This window comes from Oryzias melastigma, linkage group LG24 (genome assembly GCF_002922805.2).
Source record: "Oryzias melastigma strain HK-1 linkage group LG24, ASM292280v2, whole genome shotgun sequence".
NCBI classification, from domain to species: Eukaryota; Metazoa; Chordata; class Actinopteri; order Beloniformes; family Adrianichthyidae; genus Oryzias; species Oryzias melastigma.
The window spans coordinates 11,045,381-11,068,918 of NC_050535.1; the positions used below are offsets into that span (position 1 = coordinate 11,045,381).

General features: G+C 37.0%; 2 protein-coding genes across 2 annotated transcripts in view; one reads left to right on the forward strand and one right to left on the reverse strand.

Moving 5' to 3' along the window:
- Positions 1-4,248: 4,248 nt before the first annotated feature.
- LOC112158163 (trace amine-associated receptor 1-like) lies at positions 4,249-7,116 on the forward strand. The gene has a single exon (XM_024291389.2). The coding sequence runs from the start codon at positions 4,249-4,251 to the stop codon at positions 5,230-5,232; it is 984 nt and encodes a 327-aa protein (XP_024147157.1). The 3' UTR covers positions 5,233-7,116.
- Positions 7,117-23,294: 16,178 nt separating this feature from the next.
- The window catches only part of LOC112157817 (adhesion G protein-coupled receptor F4), an 8,206-nt gene continuing 7,962 nt past the window's right edge, over positions 23,295-23,538 (reverse strand). Inside the window, exon 14 of the mRNA XM_024290828.2 lies at positions 23,295-23,454. The gene's annotated coding sequence lies outside the window, so the exon portion shown is untranslated. The remainder of the gene's footprint in view (positions 23,455-23,538) is intronic.

Sequence of the window (23,538 nt, forward strand, 5' to 3'; positions counted from 1 at the left end):
TTCCTGAAGGCCACTGAAAGAGTCATACTCGCCTAACAGGTTTATTGGAACAATTCCTTGACACCAAATGTTTTCAGAGATCTGTCTTAGAATTTTTAACTCAGTGACACACTGAGCTAGTTTTCTTCAAATCTTTATTCACTTAACGCAGACTATTATTTTAACACATAGCACAAACAGGTCCTCTTCTCAAGCAGTTTAGATAAAAGGTGTTATACATTTATCATAACTTATTGTGGAAGGTATGTTTGGATCACATCTTTGTGAATTGATGGATTCACTCAACATCATTTAATCTAAAGTTTACATTCAAATCTTCTGTCAATTCTATCCCATTATCACTTCTAAACTGAAAAGGCATCTGGAAAAACAAAGATAACATGATCACAACATCTCTAATACTGTTGGCCCCCCATTTTTCCTATAATAGTCTGGCCCATAAAAGTAAAGGTTCCTCTGTTGGAGCCCTTGAAAGTATTCTTTCTGTCAGACGTAAATGTGCGAAGTTTCTATGAATTTAAAGTGTTTTTCTGGAAATGCAGATATCTGATCAGATTAGGATCTGAGGAATTTGGTGTCAACAGATAAAGTTTATTGATTAGCTTCTACAATCCCTTCCTGACTCCCCTTTGTTTTGTTAACGATGTGTATTGTCTTGGTAGAGATGCCACAAAATATCAAGTTTAAGATTTAGGTATTTCTTGTGAAAAACTGAAAAATCCTCAAGCAAGGGAGAACAAAATGTGGTAAAACAGATGACCTGACAAAGAAACAGAAGAAAGAACTCATTAGCCTTGGTTCATCCATTGTAGGTCCATATAAAATAGAATGGCACAGTTGGGCTGGAGCCACTTTTGCCACCCATTGATTGGCAAAAAGTGATGATGACATTAGAAAGCACCAGTATAGCGCTAAACTAATGATTCTGTTTTCTTCTTTAAGGCGGTATTCTTCTTAGCTGCCCGGAATCTTCTTTCAAATAACATTAAGTTCCTGTTATACATGATGTACAAAAAGTAAAGCAAGAAAAAGACAAGCTGCTGGATGACCTCCATTCCTGTTACTTTACATAGTTGTCGCGTTACAATGACGCCATGACCACCATGCATGCGCCGTGAAAACAAAGCGTTCCGTGGTAGCGAGGCTTAACTGTGTAGAAACGCTCACCAGAATTAACTGGACCATACCCACTACTCCTTACCAGACTGCTCAGTAGAAATGAAGGTTTTAGGAGCTTGAGGATTATAAGACTGAAAACAGTTGTAGATAAGTGTCAAACGAAACTGGTGAAACTGAGGGGAAAGGATAGCTCAATCAGAGAAAGCAAAAAGCAAAATGATTAAAAGCAGCAATCTTTACATAATCTGGTCTGTATAGGTCCTCCAAATGAAAGAATAAAAGACGTATTGTGGAATTAGCTTTAAGGATGTACAAAATCATCTCAACTTTTTTACTAACTGTGAAGACCAGGAAATGAAAAAAATCAGTTTAGTCAACATGCAGCTAAATTTAAAAATAACATAGGCCAAGCATGACAAAGGAAACAAGAAAACAAAGGCAATTGTTCTACTGATCAGAGTTAACACATTTGTCAAAGTATGAAAACAAAAGTCTGACTTGTGTCATATGCTCATTTGGGACCAGGTGTAGCTCAGGGACTTCTCATAGCACCTAACACCTTTAATTGAAGGATGTTGCATCATTCTGGGAAATTTCAGCATGTGTCGCAACAGACCCATGAATGTTTTGTTTGTGTACCTGTGTGAAGTTCTGATGTTCATGCAAGCTCAAACAGGCCACTGTTTTTCACAAGGATGATTGATCATTAGATAAACCAGTTTTGTGTTCACAAAGTTAACAAGGAGTTTTTCCCACTTAATCCATTTTTTTTTTCTTCCGTTGTCTACTCTTTTTTATATCACAAATACCTTCAATTGGAAACACGTTCAACAAGAAAAAGCTATGGGGTAATTTTAGCAGTTTAGAGTGGATTTAGAATTTCTCAATTGTTTGATGGTCAGTTATATATTGGCTGTACACTATTGATCCGTATGTTTATTTTGTCTCATACAAATATGAAAGAAATTCCAAGTCATCGTCATAAGATTTCAACTAATGATTGATCTGTATGCTTTTTTTTTAGAGCTGATACTGATACTGAGTACCGGTACTACCAGTAGTGGTGTGTTTCTCCATCTCAAATAATTCGATATACATCTCCATACATGGTCCACAAACTGACTCATAAAAGATTCAACTAACTTCAGGGCAATATGAAATGGTCCAATTTTGACAGAGAAATTTCTTTTTTCTTACTGTCATTGTTGAGAGAGATAGAAGGTGAAAGGGAAGGAGGTGGTGTCTGGAATGCGGAAAAAAACAAACCTAACTGAATTTAAAGTCAGGAATTTAATTGCGATTGGCTGGGAAGAAAGTAAGCACTTCAGCTATTGGCTCAGAGTGGAGACCGATTGATGAGGTAAGGAGTGATAAATAAATGCCAAACACACCTGTGGTGAGGTAGATCTTCCTTATTGAAATTGCGTCAAATCTTCATTCAAGTGTCGTTTTTTTTTTTTTAGTTAATTATTGTCATCTGATCTGCCACCCTTTATGTTTATCACTGGTTTTCGTCATGTTTTGGTTAATTTATTAAATATTGAGTTTCTGTCATCAAAGCCCAGTTTGATGCATTTGAGTCCTCCACCACCTATTTCTGACACAATGACCTGACCACCTTGGACCCAGCAGGAGTTTTTACTGCATTGGTTTTCTTCCACTGGAGTCCAAGCTGTTCCATGTGTAGCAGGTTAACTAGAAACTAGATAGATTCTAGTTTATGCCAAAGTTAAGCGCCAAACTTTGTCTCAGAGGAAGTGTTCACTGAGACTGAGGTGCAGATAGTGAACGCATATATATTAACAAGTTGAACAACAACAGAAACAAAACATGGACAGTTCATTGCAGTACATCTGTTGTCCATCCTCCAAATGTTAATAGATCCAGCTCCAGTTTGATCAGCACAAGAAAAGTTAATCAAAGATTTACACCAATCGACATATGGAGGTGTAGGTGTGTATACCTCTGTCCGCCCAGTCCAGTTTTGTCAGCTTGAGAGTAGTTGTCAGCATGGATGTGGTTTTCAGCATATATGTGGTTTTTTGGCTCGAGTAGGGCCTTAAATCAAGGCCTAGCAGTGTCCAGACCCTTTAGAACCTGGGCAGTTCCTTGTTACAGTTTCTCATACCGCTCAATTCCGCCCTGTCGCTCCTGGCGAATGCAGCGAGAGCTTGTCTGACTTCCGTCAACAACAGTCATTGTGCATGCCCCCTTACAGACTAAGTCTCGTGATAATGTTGCAATAGCCTCACGAGAATAAAACTAAATCGCGCAATAATCACACCAAATTTTCACAATAGCTTGGGCAGTGGCCTTAGGGAAGCATGGCTCGCCACCTCACATGGGTTTTCCTGTAGACATCTTCAAGTCATGCCTTTCCACATTCACTGTTCCATTCCTGAGGGGGATTGTCCGGCCATCCTTGAAACCTCCTGTTCCTGTGGAGGGTCCCCAGTTCCAGACTTTATGTTCCTTGTCCCTGAAAATGGTTGTTGTTCATCCCTCTTGACCATGTTTGAAGTTCTGGAGGACGGTCGCTGGGGCTGCTCACCTTTCCGTTTCCCTTCCCTGGGGAGAGTCGTCGGGGCTGCTCCTCACTGTAATACAGTTTTATATGAAGGAAAAGAGAAGTATTCCATTGCATACAAATTTACTTTAAATAGTTTACGTGCATTTAACGTTATTATAAGGGTTTAAAGAACAAAGGCTGACATGTTGGCCCATGCAGATTTTCACATAACAAAATCTGGCCCTCTTTACAAAAGATTGGGCACCCTGGTATGAAGTCAATTTTACATTCAGCACGAAACTTGAAGTAATAAGATGGAAAATATATAGAAAATTTGTGTAAGGTAAAAAATGAATCTGAAATAATCTTAGCATGTGTCTTTTCCGCTTAGGGCAGGTCTGTTTACCATTACATCACTCCTGCTTTTTAACCTGATTGGATGGCAGCTATGACTGCTGTTGGTCTGCTGGCCTATAAGATTCGGCTCAGATGAACCTATAACTGGGAGCGCTTTAGGTGCTGCTCTGAATGGACATCTCAATCTGAAATTTTCCATGTTGACAATACTTTCTTCTTAATGTTAATTACAGGTTTGACTCTGAATACATGAAAACTGAAAAATGGTAAAAGAAAAAGCTGCCAACTTCACATATTCTGTGACTGATCTATGCTATGAGATTGATCACTTCAGCTACAAACTAACCTCAAGTCCTTCAGTCATTTGTGTGATCTTATATTTCTTTCTTGCTCTGTTGTCTGTCATCACTGTTTGTGGGAATCTCCTTGTGATCATTTCAGTTGCGTACTTCAAGCAGCTGCACACTCCCACTCACTCTCTCATCCTGTCTCTGGCTGTGGCTGACCTGCTGGTTGGGATCCTAGTTTTCCCTCTCAGCATGGCGTTCTCTCTCAGCTCCTGTTTGTTTTATGAGGGTTTGTTTTGTAAGGTGCGGGACAGTTTCGACATCACCCTCAGCACCTGCTCCATCATGAATCTGTGCTGCATTTCCGTTGACAGATATTTTGCTGTGTGTCAGCCGCTGATGTACAAAACTAAAATCAACCAACGTGTTGTTGTCGTCATGATCGTGATGAGCTGGGGGGTTTCTGCACTTGTCGGAATGGGAGTGATAATTGTCGGGTTCAACAACACTGGATGTGAAGATTCCTGCTTGATTAATGTGTTAATTGGAAACATAACTGGACCCGTTTTATCCTTTTACTTCCCAGTGATCATCATGCTGTGTATCTATCTGAAGATTTTCCTTGTTGCTCAGCGACAGGCGAGAAACATCCAGATCAGAGCAAAGTGTGTAGACGGTGTTAGCAAGATAGAGAGAAAATCCACCAAAACTCTGGCTACTGTTCTAGGAGTTTTTCTCTGCTGCTGGACTCCTTTCTTTCTGTGCATCACGTTCCTGCCTTTTTTCAGCAGTCCAGTCCCTGTTCCTGTGATCGAAACACTGTCCTGGCTCGCCTTATCAAACTCAACCCTGAATCCCTTCATTTATGCTTTCTATTACAGATGGTTCAGGTCAGCCTTCAAAATTATTATCTCAGGAAAAATATTCCAGAAGAATGTTTCTAATTTAAAACTGACCTGACTCATAGTTTGTTGGAAAGATGCAATTGATACTGCAGTACAACACTAAGTAAAAGATGCCCAGATGTATGCATAACAATATTTTACTAAAAGAAAATTACAGCCTCTCTGAAAAAGGTAGACAGAAGGTAGTAATGTAGGAGTAATCAACTGGTTTAGATTTTGTTTAGAAGAAAAACAGGACAGTTGAAAGCTTTAGGATTGTTGTTATATTGTTAATAACAAAATGATTAATTAAATTGAACTGAAATTTTTAAGAAGAGCTGTCAGTTGTTGAGTTTTCTAAAATCCACAGCAATGTGCAATTTGTATGTGATGAAGCAGAACACACGTTTCAAACATGAAGGTGAATCTTTTTTTTTTTTTTTAATTGGCGCTGATTTGAAGACAATTGAAAACGGAAAAATACTGTATTCCTTTTGATGTTCATCTGTTACATTTGTCTAATTTAAGTGCACTCACACCAAGAGTCTTTAGGCAGATGATATGGTAGCAATATTTTATTCTTTGAGTGAAATGTCTCAATAAAACATAACATTTGTAATAAAAGCTGTAATTTAAAAAATGTGCTCATTTTTTTATTTTATTTTATTCTTCAAAAAATTGAGTTGCAATATTGCCCATTTTTCTGTAGATTAGAATAACAGTACCTTTTTTTTAAACATAAAAGTTGAAGATCATTTTAATTCGAATTGTAAATACAGGATTGATAAATTAAAAGTGAGATAGGTTCCATCTTTTAGCACTATCCTTAGGCCGGCTTGCACTGTAATGGTGCATACACACTGAACGCGATTCGCACGACAAATTTGCGTTCCCTGCCCCTTTTACCCCGCGCAGGGAATTCGCTGCCAGCCGCTTGTTAAATAATGTGTTCCTGATGCCGCGGCTGCATGTGGGAGGAGCTACCAGCTCTATCTGTTGATGTGTCACTTATGAATGCATGTATGCAGCGCGAATCGCGTTTGGTGTGAATGCAACATAACGGGGCTGCATTTGACAACTGTGTCTGTAACACACCAAAAGCAGCACAAATTTAAAGCTTAGACAAGGATCAGCCGTTGTATGGAGTCAAATCAAGATCAGTTTAAAGTGAATAAAAAACCCACATTGCAAATTTGAAAAATGGACACTGTCTATTATTTCTATAATTTGAAAAAAATGTGATAATTTGAAAACCGCTTCAAAAGCAACTTATCCATTGTATACCCCGAAAAAAAATAAACAAATAAGAAAATTAATATTTTTCAATTTTGAAGAAATGCTGAACAATTAAAGAAAAACAAATACAATCCTAAAACTGTTATCAAATAAGAAAAAAAAAAGTTTATCACATAAACCAAACTTTTAGAGAGCTTTATCTCTACTGTAAACCTCATCAGGGGTGAAGGCCTCATTCAAAACCATTTTTATAAATATGGACAGGCCCCCTAGATACAGTGCAGAATTTAACCATGAGTTTAATGAATAGATGTCTACGATCTGTACTGATTTTGACTGTATAATTATAGTTGGCGATTTTAACATCCATTTTGACAACCCCGAGAACAAAGAAACTAAATAAAACTCTGGACAACTTTGGTTGACTCAACCTGTAACAGAAGCCATGTTATTTATTTATTTATTTATTTATTTCAAATGTATTGATTAATTTATTGTATCCAAAACTGAAGCTGTCAAAACTGTTGATGAAGTTTACAATCAACTTGTCAATAAAGTTGACAAAATCCAACAAATCTTGCTGTCCCTGCTCTTGCTCCTTCAGTGCTTAGAATTGTGCACAGTCTCATTGCAGGTCCTCCTTGAACACTTCAAGTTTTCTCCGAAAGGAGTGAATGGCTGTCATCAACTCACGGATTGAATTGAATTGTCTTTTTCAGTCTTCTTTAATGGTCAGGTAAATGTCTTCTGCCCTTGTAATGGTCTCAAGGGATGTAATACCTAATAGAGCTTCACAAAATGATTTCTGGTCTCTGTTATAAAACCTGACATACACCAACAGTTGAGCATTATCACTTATATCTGTGGATTCATCCAAAGCCAAGGCTACACATGGTGCTTTATGCATGGGTTCATCCAGCTGGATTAGTACATCCTGAGTTAAAATGTCGCCTCTCTTCGTGGAAGATGATGATAACATGGATTCTTGTTTTCTTTTTTATCACAAAGTTCTTGTTTCTGTTTTCCTTCAATAAGTGGTTCTGCATGCATACACTCTTAAACAATACCTCCATCAGTAAATGGATTTTTATGTTGGCCTAAAACCCAAGCCACTCTGAGGGAACATTCATGGGCAGGTTGTTGGGCAGTAAATGTGTTGCTCAAGATCCTGGTAGATTACCTGTATTGGGCTCTGAGACGACTAATTTTTTAGGACCTCACTTTTGACTTCAAGGGGAACATCTCTTTAAATGTTTTATGCTGTGTTTCATAGTAGCGTTTGGCATTCACACTTTCAATGAGTCCAACGGTTTCAGAGCAAATTAGACATTCTGATTTAGAACTCTGAGTGGGAAGTAAAAGCAGAAAGGACTCTGTTCATTTAGGATTAAATTTTTCTCTTGATCACATTTTTCCTCCACATTTTCTCCGACTCTCGTGTTTTTCTCCTCAATTTCTGTCTCCCATGTCTTGTCTTCCTCACATTCTGCGTCTCTCCGTTTTTTTCTCCTCACTTTTTGCGACTCCCTCGTCTTTTCTTTTTTTCTGTCTTACCTTCACTTCCTTTGGATCACTCACCTTTCCTCGCTTTTCCAAAATTCTGTTTCTGTCAACTGCCTTTTAATTCCAAATAACTTTCTTTACAACTGCCAGGCCAGCGGACTTCCACCGATTGAAGATTTGATTGGGTGCGTGGTATCACATCTACTGTGTAACTTGCATATGATTGAATTGTGGGTCTCCTCATTCACTAGGCAAGACCAAGATACGGCAAGACAGGCAGATGTTGTGAACAGAATCTTTAGTTTTCCTAAATAAAACTTCCTTCAAAATTAGAAAACAAGAAGGCAGAAAGAATCAAAGTTAGCACATGCATATTTTTCCCTGTCTGCTGCCTGCACCGAGTGGTCTGGGTCCACATGACTCAGCATATAGATCTGGACCGCGGTCCGCCAGTTAGTGACCCCTACTGTAAAAGAACTGTGACAATGTGAGTAGATAAGCGGCAGTTTTTTTTCAAATGACCCAGGTTGGTTCCATTCCCTGGTAGAATAACGGAGGTAAAATTGTTAGCAGCAACAATCATGCTAAAAATAGGTTTTTCTTTTGGTGTTTAGACAACTGGATATATTTTGTTCCACCCTAAACACATTTGTGTCCTATTCATGATTTCCATAAATATAAAATGTAATTTTAGAGGTGTATGAACTTTTTTAAGAAAGGGTCTAGGACCCATGAAATCAAAACAGTCAGAGTGAAGACGTCCACCTTGTTCTGCCATCAGTAGATATGACTTTCGAGAATCTGTGCAACAAGTTTTGGGGCTCCTCAAGGGTCGATTTTAGATCCCATTCATCTTAATTGGGCCATCAGGAGACACAGCATCAGCTTTACATCGCTGTCTCCTGATGACCTTGAGCCCATAAACACTCTTTTAAATTGTATTTTAAGGATAACGTCATGGATGACAGAGAACTTTTTGCAGCTAAACCAGGACAAAACAGAAATTTTAATCATTGGTCCTAAAAACCTTCTCATTGTATGAGAAACTTAGGTGTACTCTTTGTTTCCAAGTTGAATTTTTTCAGAATTTTGTCATCTCAAAAATCTTGCCTGAGTCCAGCAATTCCTGTCTCTTGCCTCCCTTGGTGGGGAGGTTGGGGTCCAACATTTCAGCCTCACGGCTATGGAGTTGACCCCGTTGCTGAGGGGATGTTCCTGTTGTTGAGCTGGCTCCTTAAATGTTTTGTCACAGCTGTGGCAAGTTTTAAAATTCCTTTATATGTATTTATTATGTCTGTGGTCATGGGTTGTATGTGTTAATGGAGGCAGGGGGAAGGGTAACAGGTAGGGCGGGTTTCTTTTCTTTCTTTTCTGAAGTATGAGAAGCCTTTTTTTGTAAGGAGTTTGAAGAAGAGCACATGCCTGTACAGAGAAAGACAGCTGCATTTAACAGACAATACCCCAAGGCCTACTTTGAAATGTGGTTTACAACAGGTTGTTCTCACCCTACTAAGCCCGCTCTGCGTGACATGCGGCAATCAGCTCTCTTATGCTGGTACAATTTTATTTTATTTTTATATGCCACACTTGAATAAAAGGCTTGACAAGGCTTAAGTTGCCATACAGTGTTTCAGTTCCGTATTGATGGTTTATGGAACATCTCAGGAACAATCTAGATCACATTTGCAGAGTAAAATAAGAATTCAAACAAACTAAATATCTGTGAACTATACTACCTTGAGAGTAAAGCCTTCAAACTTAAAAACATGAGGCATGCATATGAACACCTGCTGACAGGTGTCTCACTGATTCTGACAGAAATCATTCATTTGCTTCAGTTATGGACTCAAAAAGTTGTGCTACAACATTCTTGCATTTCAAAGAAAGGGCCTCATAAATTATATCCAGACTCTAACTAGTTTGTTTTTAAAATCATTTTGTTGATCAAAGACAAAAGTCTTTTGACTAAGGTTTAAATCTTACTTCCGTATTTTTTTTTGTTACATTGCATGTTTTGTGTGACATAGGGGTACCACTTTTTTTTTTTTTATCCCTGTCTGCATCTCTGTTTGCTTTCAGTTACAAATGTGGGTTAGCAAAAACAAAAAAAAAAACATCAAGATCCCCCATGATTTTCCAACAGGAAGAGTTTCAGATATGTCAACAGTTGTACTTTTTTTTGCATCAGCTGAAGCGCTTTCATTTTCTCTGTTGAAGATGCCAGGCTTTGGAGTGCTCACTCATCTGAATCAGGAATTTCAGTCCTTCTTTTTCAGCTGAAGTGCTTTGATTTTTTCATCTGGTGAAGGCGAAAAACAAGAAACGTAATTCCCCCATGCAGTTTACATGTACTTAAACAGAAACTACATCAGTAACAAAGTTATAAACTGCAATGGGGAAGTTGATGGCGCACAATAATTCATTTTCATTTTGTACATGTTTCTGTTTCATGTTCTAGTCTTGAGTTTGGTGAAAACGCTTTGTCGTTGGGACAATTTATGGTACAATAATGAACTGTGAGCTGGTGGTGTCATTGGTGCTTTTGCGATAAACGTTTTCTTTTTGACGTGTCACCTTTGGTCATCTGATAGAGATTTTTTCCTTTGTTGCATGGTGAAAGTTCCATATTTGGCTGCTCACATCACCCTGCCAGCTTACTTTCTCTTAGTTCTGATCATAACTAGTGTTGTAATAAAATCACTGGATGACCACTGATTTAATTCAAATAACACAGCATTTTTATCCTGATGTTCACATTTTAAGCACAGTTTGCTCTTCTTTTGAGGCATTTCCTCGTCATTTTAACCCCCCTGCCCGGGTAGTCTTCACCATCGTCAACAGAGTATTCCTCCTTAGAGTTAATGTCACAGAAAAGGCCTGTGTTCCACATAGGTTTTAACATGTGATAAGTATTAACACCGGAGCTGTAACCATTGACACAAAATAACACACACTCTTCAAACTCCCACAGTTCTTTGACTGTTTGCACAGTTAATGTAATTCCATTGGATTCTGAAGTTTGAGGAAAGTAACTTTATGGAAGTAAAGTGCTGCATATACTGTAGGCACAAAGCAGCTTTTCTCCTAATCAGAATTAAGTGGTTAACTGTGTTAATGCTTTACTACTGTAAAGTGTTGCATATCAGTGTTTTTCTTATCTTCAGGAGGAACCACTTTAATTGCATAAACAGTTAAATAATTATGATAGTTTAAAGAATGTCTACACTGAAGCTAAAGCTCAGATCTTAAAGGGCTAAGAATCACCTTGAACCGGAAACTTCTTACTACGACCCTCACTGCCCTGGGCAACCTAAAATCTACAGCAACTGTACTGCTTAATTTGCTGTGAATGAGTTCAAATGATTATACCTTTAATTTTGTTATGCAGCCACCAAATATGAGCATTTTTGTTCTGAACAGAGGGGTGAATGTGGGTACGTCCGTGAGCTGTGAGGATCGACTATGTGTATGCATTCTTTTTCTTGCTGTAGTGGATAGAACTAGTCACTATACCACTAATACTCAAATGAAAATATCTTCAAATAATTATGATCCACCTCTCTATAAATGGGTTGACCAACACTGTAGGGAAACTGTAGAGGTACATTTATGTTCCTTAAGGTACAATCTGGATTAGTGTTCCCTCCAGGGATCACAAGTGAACCTCAGGGTACTGATGTGTACCTTTTTGAAGGCCTTTAAGGTACATAAATGTTCTTTAGCCCTAAAAAGTACACATTTGTTCTATTTGTTTAAAATTTTAGGGTACAATTTTATGGGGGGGGACAGTTCTGTGTTTGGGTGGACAGGGGTCGGGGTGAAAAACAACAGCTAAAGACTTTAAGAGATTTATAAATGTTTTATTCATTCAATTTTTAGCTACTTTAATATATCATTTTATGACTAAGTGTTAAGAGAAAATTATTTTATATGAGTGAATGTGAACTATTAACGTCATTATATATTAGGCCTATGTTATGTACGAAATTAACTTTTAATAAGCAATTATTCTTTTCTTTTTTCTTTTGTTTTAATTTTATAATAACAAAGACCAAAATAGAAACATCTAAATAGATCATATGACTCTTTGCCAAAATATAATTTCAGAAAAAATTATGGTGAAAAAACATTTTTTTTTTTTTTCTCCAAAATCTTCCCGCCCTTCGGGTATTTGACTTGAACAAAGTCAGCAGTCATAGACAGTTTGCAGTCACAGTCTGCGTGAAGCGGGAGGAACCATTATGAGACTGGCTGAGCTCTCGGTGGAGGAACTTTTAAAAATGATGCATGGAAGAAGTTGGTATCGATGTTACTGAGATTGAAGATCAAATACTCAGAGGTAAGCACATTTTAAAATTCAATCTTGTTTTCTACTCTTAGTTAATTCCTTTTTTTTCCTGGCGCCTGCTCACGACTACTACATTCTACAAAGATAAGCTGTATTAAATAAGCTAGCCGTAGTTAGCGTGGCTACTGTCGAAATAAACAAGGCAAAATCCAACGACTAAATGGATAAAGTATTTTATGTATTTATTTATTTTACGTTTAACCACTTTAGCTTTGGTTACGTGCCAGTCAATGATTTGGGGCTTGCTAGCTAGTTAGCATGCTAACGTTCCTTACATAGCATGCTAGCACTACTTAAATGAGCTGAAATCAGACTTCTTTTAACTAGGACTTCCGTGGTTTAAAAAAACATTTCAAATAATCTCTCTGTAGCAGTCCCCAGGATGGAATAACTAGACGGAGATTTTCAAACGGGTGCAGGAGTTTACTGTTGTTGATTGTCTTGTTTACAGCGACCAAAGACATCCTCATTTACAAATAGCACCGTGAAAACTGTAAATAAACACAAAAATAATATACAATTTCAGAAAACTTTTGGTTTGGAACACTCAAAATACACAAGTTCGGTTTGTCACGTGCATATGCTCTTTACTCGATAAAACAAAATATGAACTCGTCCATAAAAACAAAATTTACAAGAAATTATACATGTTTAATGTCCACAGGCTACTTAATTAAAGTCACACACCTCACTCCGCTTTCCAAGGGCTGCAAGTTATGGATCAATTCTCTCCGCAAAAGTCCAGCGTGCCTGTCGCCATTTTAGTCCAATATGCGCTGATCTTGTGTACAAGTGAGGAAGAATGAACTAGGCGCGAGCGCCCCCCAGTGGACGAATAACGTACATTAACACTCTCCAAGTAGAATTTTTTTCCATTTTCTTTTCTTTTGTCCCCCTTTAAGTTGTGTAGCTAATTAAGTTTGGTAAATCAAGTTGCTAAAGTTCACACTAGGTACAGGACTAATGTTGAAAATGTTCCTTAAGCTAAGTACGTCAAAGTCGAGGCTTGCGAGCCACCTCTGGCCTGTTGTAAAATTATATTCGGCCTGCGAAATAATTTTATTGGTATTAATTAATGGGCCGCCAAAATGTACCGCTGAAAACATACACACTACAGATCCCATAATGCAGCGCTTCAGCTGTTTTGGCGAACACTTCCGCTAGCCCCAATTGTACAGGAGATATATGATACATTTATGAAAACAGAACCTTTTAAAAACGGTTGGAGGAAGAATACATATTTACAGACATTACTGATAAATCCGTGTGTCTCATTTGTGGAGCGAATGTCGCTGTAATTATCAGTCATCTAAGACGGCGCTATGAAACAAACGTCAAATACGCACTTTGTTGAGAAACTGGGCGCTTTGGTAATTTTGAAGAACAAAAACTGAATTCTGAGTTGCTTTGTAACCCGTTTGCCGTCGATTTGGAAACTGCTCTCGTGCAGATTTAGATGGAGTTGCAGTGTTTTGGGACACACCAAAAGCAAAGTACAACACTGAAGGGCCCGCACAGTTTACTCTATTTCCGCATGCTCCGGCTCCAACCTTGTGCATGTTCAATAGCACATTACTGCAAGAAGTCCTTTTTAGTGATGAAGAGGAACTAAACGGCAAACAGGATTCGTCTCACTGCATCTACGGTCCACACAGGACTTCAGACCAAACGCAAGCCAACTTGACAAAAAATGATGCCAGGCATCCAGCTCTGATAAAATGAAACGAGTGCAAATGAAGCAGAATTTGATTATCTGAAAAGCAAACGTCTGATTCATATTTCCAGGTTTTGTCAGATTTTTCATGCAGCATATTCCAGTTTTAAATTTGTGTAATTTTGACAGAATGGAGAACATAATCTTTTGGTATATAAAATATGCAGCATAAGATATCACTTCATACCTACAGATATTACTAATTCAGACACTCGTGTCCATTCAGATGAAGAAATTTTTTACCACAGATTTTCATGTAAACCTATAGCAGCTCTAAGACCAAATTAAGCACAGTTTTTGTTCATTTGCAGCTGTGTGAGGATGTGGAGCGACTTCATCCAGCATTGCTTCAACACATCCCTTCTCTGTGTTGTGCCTGTAGTGCCTCGTCTGGCTAAAGGGGATCCTCCAATATACCGGGAGACAACAGAAGTGGGTCTAAGTGAAGAGGTACCAGGTGCATACTATATTCTTATTGCCTGCATCATTATTACATATAGAACTATATGAAAATTTTATGAATTGTCAACCTTAAGTATTTCACTATAATCTACTTACACTAGCATGGGTCTTTTAAAATGTCTTGTAAAAAAATGTAAAGCATTAAAAATATTTAATCTTAAATGTATCTCTTGTAGACATCCATTGTAAAGCTGCCCTCGTCTTTCTGCCATTCATGCCATTCATCTTCAAGGAGAACAGTGATCCCTTTATCGCTCTTGGAAAGGTATGTAACCTGCAGATATCTACTGTTTTATTTTATCCAGTACACTTGAAGTTAGTGACTTGTAGGGCTGTGGATCGTTACTTAGGTGGCGATTACGATTCGATTCACGAATCAAACCACGGTTCTTATTTTTTAATATAAAGTTTGTTGCTAAGTTTATGTCTTTTTCCTGGATGTGTAAAATTGTGATTATATGTATTAAATCACCATCATTTACACCTTTATTTAGAACAGGAGATCAGAATCAACAAAACTGAAGATTTAGATAGAAAGAAATGGCGTTTTAAACTTCGTTTGTGAACCTTCTAGTTAAGTTCAGCAGGAACATAAAAAACATAAGCATCATTGTGGATTTGAATCATTGAAGAACAAATCCTAAAAAAAGTTCTCCAGTTTTTCCATCCTCAAATTTCTGCTACACTTTACGTTGTAAGCATTAAATATTGGTGCAAATCTAGTATAAAAAGTCGCTTTTGTCCCCGATAGATTCAGCTGATTCACATTGATTACATCCGCTCTTCAGCTGTGCAGAGCTGCATATCAGTGTGAGGCTGCGGTTCTTTCCTTTAGAATTTGCTGAAGTTACAATACTTTGTGCCAACAGTGTCATGGAAAAACTCCACTATTACCCCACTCAAGAAATACTCATAAATTTAATTTCAAGTCTGATTTAGTTTGAATATGTCCTCAATCATAAAAAAAAGAAAAAATGCTACAAGAACACCAAAAAAAAAAACGGTTTTAATTTGAGTGGGTCTTAAAGAATAATGATGGGACAGAAAAAATGAGTTTTTGGAGAGAGAATGATCTTTTTAATCAGAGCTTTAGAAGAAAAAATAAACACAATAAAGTGTTCTTATGTCCTGTTACCATGGAGTTTAGAAGTTCATCATTTACTTGTTATGATTCTTAACCTAGATACAACATTAGGTTTAATCAGCCATTGAGATGTCTTCTGTTTTTTTTTTTCATAAACTCTATGATTGACAGTTTTAACACTGTTTTGGATACACACACACTAAAAGTTACATAACTTTGGTGTTTATGCTCTCGCGGTTTCAATCTCACATACTTTTTAACCGCAGTGTCGCAGCAGACATAAGGAAAAGTATCAAGTTTGTCTACACAGAGCGGTGGATGGAAAAGAGGAGTGGCAGGCCGCAGTGGCATAACTAGATGCAATTATCACAAGCCCATTACAGGTTTTCCAAGCAGCAGTGATTGGTTAAAGGCATCTGAGCAGAGCGTGCTGGACCATGGTGGTTATTCTATGGTGTTTTAAAAAGAATAGAAATGAGCAGAAAAGAATGTCATAGTTTCTGCTGTCTTTTATCCTACCTTAAAAGCACTGTAGGAACTTCAACAGGTGAATCAACAACAAAATGACATATTTGCTTAAGTAAATGCAAAACAATAACAAAATATTACTGGAAAATTTCCTTTTATTAACACCACTGCAACCTCAGTTCCACAAAAAGAAAGCTGAAAATGTCAGATGGCAGTTTAACAATGTATTGTAGAAATAGGCAGGCTTATACAAACACCACGAGGCAGACACATGACCAGCTCAGTTTCAACTTTTTACTCAACTTTGTAGATTTTACTTTCTCATTTTGTGACTAAATTTATGATGCTGCAACTTTGATCAATAAGTCTTAAAAAAAAAAAAAAAAAATCAAATCTAAGGCATTTAATTGGTTACATTTCTCTGTCAATCAAAGCAGCGTTCACCACAAGTTGGAGAAATCAAATTATTTCAGCCATAGTATGAAAAGTAAAAATGTTTTAACTTTGATATGGATTTGACTTTAGTACTGTGTTAAAGTTTTGAACAAGGTTGTGTTTAGACATTTTACTGTCTAGAAAGACATTAAGAAAAACGATAAAAACCATACAAGATTCAATCTAAGATAAAAACCTGAGAATATCACAGCTTCTCTTCTCGCTATCACAGATTTTAATGGAGGGTTTTACAAACCTTCATTTTAGTTTACTTGTTTCTGTTACTTTTTTGGATAAATGTTGCTTTCATACCAAATTTTTAGACGAAACATTTTGAAAATGTTGACTTCTTGATGGTCCTGGCCTGAATGAGGCCTGATTGACAATTTTTGAGCTACTCTAGCTTTAGAAAGTATTTCAAAAAAATGATGATTTCTAGTTGTTTTTTGTCATATTACTTAATGTTATCAAAGTTACTTCCACACGCATTAAAAAAAACAAAAACATATGGATTATCTTGACTAACTTTTTTTTCAAGGTTAAGTTCTTTGACTTAATCTTAGTTCCTGCTAACGTCTGGTTTCAAAAGCAAAGACGCCAGAAGCTTAACATACCTTTTCAGCTGCTGTGAGATTATAATGCCTACCTGCAGAATTCATGACTGACTTACTTTGACTGGGAGGTGAAGATATACTTTGAGTTTTTCCATTGTTATTGAGCAAAAATCCCCTAGAATTGGTGCCAAACCTGCTCTGACAGATTTACTGGTTATTCCCAGTATTGTTGAAATCTTTTAGGGCTGTCAAATTTATCAAACAGAAATCAGAAAAAAGTATGTAACTAATTTGTATTCTTGGCCTCTCAGACATGGTAGTTTTTCATTTAATGAAAAAAGTGAAAGTTTTGCACTTGTTAAGTTTTATGTTGCTAAACTTAAAAGGGATCCAAATCATTTTAGACATTTAAACCTGCTGTGGAATAGCAGATTCATTTCCAGTTCTTCCTGGTTTGCTTAGCTTCACATTCTGTCTCTAATGCTAAGTTTATACCACCTTCAGATACACGCTCAAGCCACATCTCTCATTTTTTAATTAATAGTCTATGTAAACTTGCGTTAATGCAAATTTTTTGCTTTCGTGTTCAAAACTCTCACATTCGCATGTCCCTACTTAAGTTTTTAAGTCTGTTTTAATCTTCTACAAACAAAGCATGTGGTTATTGAACGCGTGTTGAAAGTAAAAGCATGTTGAACTCTAGTAGTGACGTTTTAATGCACAGAAGTGCCAACCCTTTGAAAACTGACCATTTTAGAAAAATCAACAGTATCGGTTTGTGTCTGACTGGAATTTCACCACAAAAAGTCTTTCATATTTAAAAATAGAGCTGTTAAAGAAAAGCCAGGAGCAAGATTTGCACTACTTCGACATTTTGCACCAAGTCTCTTTCAACTGTGAGTCTATGTGCCAATATTGGGTAGCGACGGTCCAGTGTGAACACTATGAACTAAAAGCGTTGTCAAGAATCCGCATTTAACACGTGACATGTGGTGTGTAGATACGTAGTATAACAGTAATATGTTTTCCAGTAAAACCATGTGGAAGGATGGAATCATATCCTCAGACATTTTTATAGCATCATCTTGTAACAGACCAGCAGATGTGCTGATAAGTGGCTCAGTTTCACACTCCATCATATCTGAATGTAGGGCCCAGATACATAACTAAAGTATCCATTTGACCATTTGTCTTGAAAATCTTTAATTTGTCATTTATTTTTGTTATGAGGGGAAATAGATGAAAAAAAAATCTTAGTTGTTCACAGGTGGTTAAAACAAGATTTTTTTTCTTTTTACTTTTTACGATTTGTATAGAACATTTTTCTTTTCTTTTGACATTTTGCCACCATCACTGCTCATACAAAAACTTGGGAAATAGATGACAGCATCAACCTTGAGAGTAATTAGCTAATTGCTATGAAGGCTGGAAGTAACTCAAACCTGTAGCTGTATTGCCCTCTTCTGGAGAAAGGCAAACATCAACATTTCAATACTTTACTGTAAAGTCAAACTGAGCATAAACTGTCCCCCTGTTTGTGTGAATCCTGTTTAGTACTGTCAATACTGTCAACTTACTGTGCTCCACATAATGATTCCATTTGTTCAATTGAATAAAATAAAACAATTTTAATAAGCTCTTTGTTAAAAAAATAAATAAATAATAACCACAATTTAGATTAGCATTATACTTTATTGATCCTATAAAGGGGGAATCATCCTACGTAAATAACTTAAAAAATTCAAAACCGAAGTATGTTGGCTGGCACGAATAGCTTCACTATTGGTGCATCACAGTGAATTACTTTTTTCATCATTTTGCAGCAACAAAATTATGCAAAAATAAAGGTGACTAATTTGCTATATAGAACACTAAAACATTGTATTCCATTAAAGAAAACCCTGCATTAACTCCTAAAAAATATAAATCCTTAAGATAAATAACATATTATTGGCTGTTCTGGCACATCAATAAAAATACAAACTATTGGCAAAAGTCAGACGGAAATCTTAAAAGATAAATAATGCCTAACTAAAAGAGTGCTAAGAGACACTATGGAAACTCCCTTGTAAATGTCACAAAGAGTCACACCCCGATGTGGCATTAATGTTTGTCCAACTGGTTTATAAAAATGTCTTCTTGTAAGAGACTGAACATAAATCCCAAAATATTTCTGCAACCCCCCCGACTCAAAGTCATTACAGAAACAATGAAATCCTTTAATTAGAAAATAGAAAACAAACAAAAATAAAACACACTTCTATCACATTAGGCTAATTCATTTTTTGTGATAATTAACTAAAGTCAGTAGAGTTTGATTGATTGAAAAGGAGTGGGAAGAAGTGAATTTATATAATCCCACCCCTACTTAATTACTTAATTTCACTGTTTTGCATAATTATGTAATCTAATATCTAATTATCTATTATCTAATAACTTATTATCTAATCTACATGTAAGCAAATTGTTTCATGATTCCCAAACCAATTACAATCCAAGCATGATAAATCCCGACAGTATTGTCTTAGAAACATTGAGAAAACAAAATTCCCTGGTGAATTAAGCTGTTTGTCCAGTACTATCTCACAAATAACTGACCTTAATGTTGAAAATGTTGGAGCTCCAAAATTAAATCAACTATGGATACCCCAGACTGAAGAGTGACTAGATCTGTAGTCCGTCTGGTAAATCAGAATATATCTTAAAAAAAGGCAGAAAGCCAGTTATCCACTGTGGAGCACATTAACATCTGAAAATGCATTAAAAATGTTGTTTACATCACAGCCCTCCAGGAGTCGTCATGGAACTATAAAAGTAGGAACAGCAGTTTTAAAGTGTACCCACAGTTTTGAATGGGTCGCTCAGTGTCTTCTTCATTTTTACTTCTTTTTAATTCATCTTTTTGTACTTTTAGTTTTTCTTTTTTTGTGTGTCAGATTCTTCACCAGATTCTGTCTATTGGTTACTAATATTTTAAAATAAAACAGTACAATGATGTTTGATCTCATGACTTAAAACAGTGAAGGAATGTGAGTCAGTTTTAGTTCCTCATAGTAATAAGATAAGTCATCCAACTGGATGTCAGCAGGGAACTTTTTGAAAAGACGGATGTACTAAAACTGTTTCCTCAAAGAAAAATGTTTTGTGAAAAAGATGACCATTTTGGCTCTAACCTTCTAAAATATTCTTTAAATATTTGGTATAAAACACAACTTATTATAGTAGCCTTTAGTGTTTTGTATTTTTTTCTTCCTTTCTGTTTTGAGTTTCCATGTGTAAACTTAAAAGAATTGTCAACTTGTCGGAATGCTTCATTTTATTCCCAAATCTTTGTTTTTTTCTGTCTTGTCTCAGATCATTGAATTTCACATTATCATTTGCAGGTGCTCTCTTTCTATATAGACCTATTTAAAATATTGAATAGTCTATATTAGGCCAATTTAAAAATAGCCTCAAATTAGGCCTTCTCTTGTTCCAATGTAACAGAATAAATTAATTTGAAACATAATTTGGAAATAGGCTGTTTTCTCTGATTTGCCTGATTTTGATTTTAACCTGCTTGGTCCACTTACAACAAACTTTCTGTAATTTATCTTGTCAAAAGGTTACTAGCTTACTTCATAATGCTGCAATGAAAGTTGATGAAGGTGAGCAGCCATGAATCTTTACTTAACTGTAACTGTGTAAAGCTCTTAAAAACCTCATGAGGCATGTGTCATTTTCAAGAGAAATCCCTTCGTGATCTTACAGGACTATTCCCAACCTTAAATGTATAAACTTTCCTGACGTTTTTTAATAACTCAAGCATTTTCCAAAAAGGAAGTTGAACACCAACTAATCAATAAGCAGAAATTTGCACGGTCACTTGCAAAAGCATGCATCTGTCCTTTTTTGACATGTCTTTGTCTAACTGACCAGAACAGAATCCTGCAAGCTTGATGAGCCCAAAGCTTTGTGGGATCAATAACTGCCGTCTGCTAGACTTTAAATCTGAGCTGTCTATCTTTTTGTATTTTTTCACTTGAGACTTAAAGTACTGCTGTCAGAAATTGACAGATGACAGTTTAGTTGTAGAGAAGAGACAAAAGTTTGATCTGATGTGCCACTTCATGATGTAACGTGAAGGTAATCACGGTGACAGATTTTACTAGTATCAGTGGCTAGAACTTTATGTGATCATACAAGTATCTAGAAAGTTTGCTAGATTTCTTCCCCAAACTCTCCAAATAGAGAAAAATGTGATCTTTCTTTTAGGAGGCAACAGGTTCGTTTTCATGTTTTATTAGTCACAAACGTTGTGCTATGGTAGTTCAGAGGTAATACGAAAAAAAAGATGCCAACAGACAGAAAAAAGTCAATCAAAAAGGGACTTCTACTAGCTTTCAGATGTCAATTCTGAAGGAAGCACCCAATTTTTTCAGACTTTTGTAAAAATGTTCTAATATTTTATTTCAGCGAATCCAAATCAAGCATTGTTGAAATTAATCCTCTGATATTTAAAGTATTTCACAGTGATCTGTTGCAGTTGTAAGCCTTACAAGTCTGTAGTTTGATTAAAGTCACTCGTCACCAGATATCAAACAAACAGTTTTATTTGTATGGATTAAAAAATAGAATCTGTAGAAATTTGTTTTTAAATTACCAGGCTACATGGATGTAAAGTCTAAGAAATCATCCTAAAAGAACATCTCTATCTGATACAATCATGGACAATTCCATCAACCCTAAATGCTAAGAACCTTGAATTTCTTGTTTAGCAGGAAAGTGCAGCTGTACCACAACTGTTTTCGTCCTCAACTGCCATCATCAGATGTATTCTAACGCCTGGTTCACACTGCCGCTTCCATTTGGCGCCCTTGTTAACTTATTGTGTGGTTCACACCAGGCGTGGAGCGCCGCGGTCCTCGGCGGAAGGCTCACGCTGTGCATTTTGGTGTCTGGTCTACTTTGTACACGAGCCCCGAGCGATCCCATCAATTCTGGCAGGAAGTCACATCCAAATACAGGAAAAAAAAATACAGCTTATTTTCAAAATATAACCAATTTTTCGCAATAAAACACAGCAATTGATAAATGCGACCATGTTTTTGTATCTAAACAGACTGTAGAGATAAAAATAAACACAATCACAACTCACGCAAAGACAGATACACAAAAAGCCAGACACACACACACACAAACAGACAGATCAGCGTAGTGGGCCGACTCTGGAGCGGGGCATGGGGCTGGGTTTTGACAACAAGAGAGAGGCAGAGAGCAGTTCTTCTTAGCAGAAATATTGTAACCTCCCACTTGTATTCTCAAATAAAAGGAGCAAGGCAAGAATCAGTCCTTTGAGAAAAAGGAGGATGGCATCCTTCCCATCATACTTGTTTCTCCCTTATGCATAAGTAACTGCTTGTTGGTGAGGTCACTTACTGAGTTTTTCTCTCTAGTGTCGAGGTGAATTTTCTTGACAAAGGTTTATCATCTTTGTGAAAACATTTATTTATATCTTACTCAATGATTGAGTCAAATAAATTGCAGTTAGGATACAGACAAGCATATAATTATTACACAGATGATAAAAATGAGTGCTATTAAAGTAACTGTTCGGATGTCTCTTCCTTCATAATCAATACAAACTCTTTTTTTATTTTAATCTTATCACAGTACAAGTAGATGTTAAAGTGTTTTTTCCAAGGTGAGAAAATAAATATACATTTAACATTCTAATTACAAAACATAATTAATTAAAAAATAATTAAAGCTCACATTTCTAAAAAAAAAAGTATTTCCTGTTGTCATCAGCATTCAAAACAAAAAGATGACAATGATGTTACTTCTTATGTCACCATAAAAAACATAACTGTCCACTTTTTTCTTTTAGTTGTCGGTTTCTTTCAATAACAAGTTAAGGAATATGTTCCACTATTTCATTTGGGGAGCGTTAGAACTGGTGCTTCATTTCCTTCCATCCATCTTCTTGTCCGCTTCTTCCCTTTCGGGGTCGCGGGGGTGCCGGAGCCTATCCCGGCTACTGACGGGCGAAGGCGGGGTACACCCTGGACAGGTCGCCAGTCTGTCGCAGGGCCTCAATCACACACCCATCCACTCTCATATTCACACCTAGGGGCAATTTAGAGTCACCAATTAACCTATGAAGCATGTTTTTGGACGGTGGGAGGAAGCCGGAGTCCCCGGTGAAAACCCACGGATGCACGGGGAGAACATGCAAACTCCACACAGAAAGGTCCCAGCCGGGATTCGAACCAGGGCCTTCTCGCTGTGAGGCAAGAGCACTAACCACTGCTCCACCGTGCAGCCCCGTGCTTCACTTCCTTCACAGTTATTCTTTTTTTTTTTCAGATTCCTAAAATTTTCACTTCAATGTGGAGTCCATCACATGATTTTTCTGTTAGAAATGTTGTTTTGAGTCACAAACCTCTCACACAACAAACATTACTGGAGAAAATTACCCTTACTTTCAAGGTACCACTACAGAAATAATGTTGCATGCATCACACAAGGAAGGTGGGACCATCGACCTTCTGTCCCCTACCCCATCCCTGGCGGGGGTGCGGGGAACCTCGGCCTGG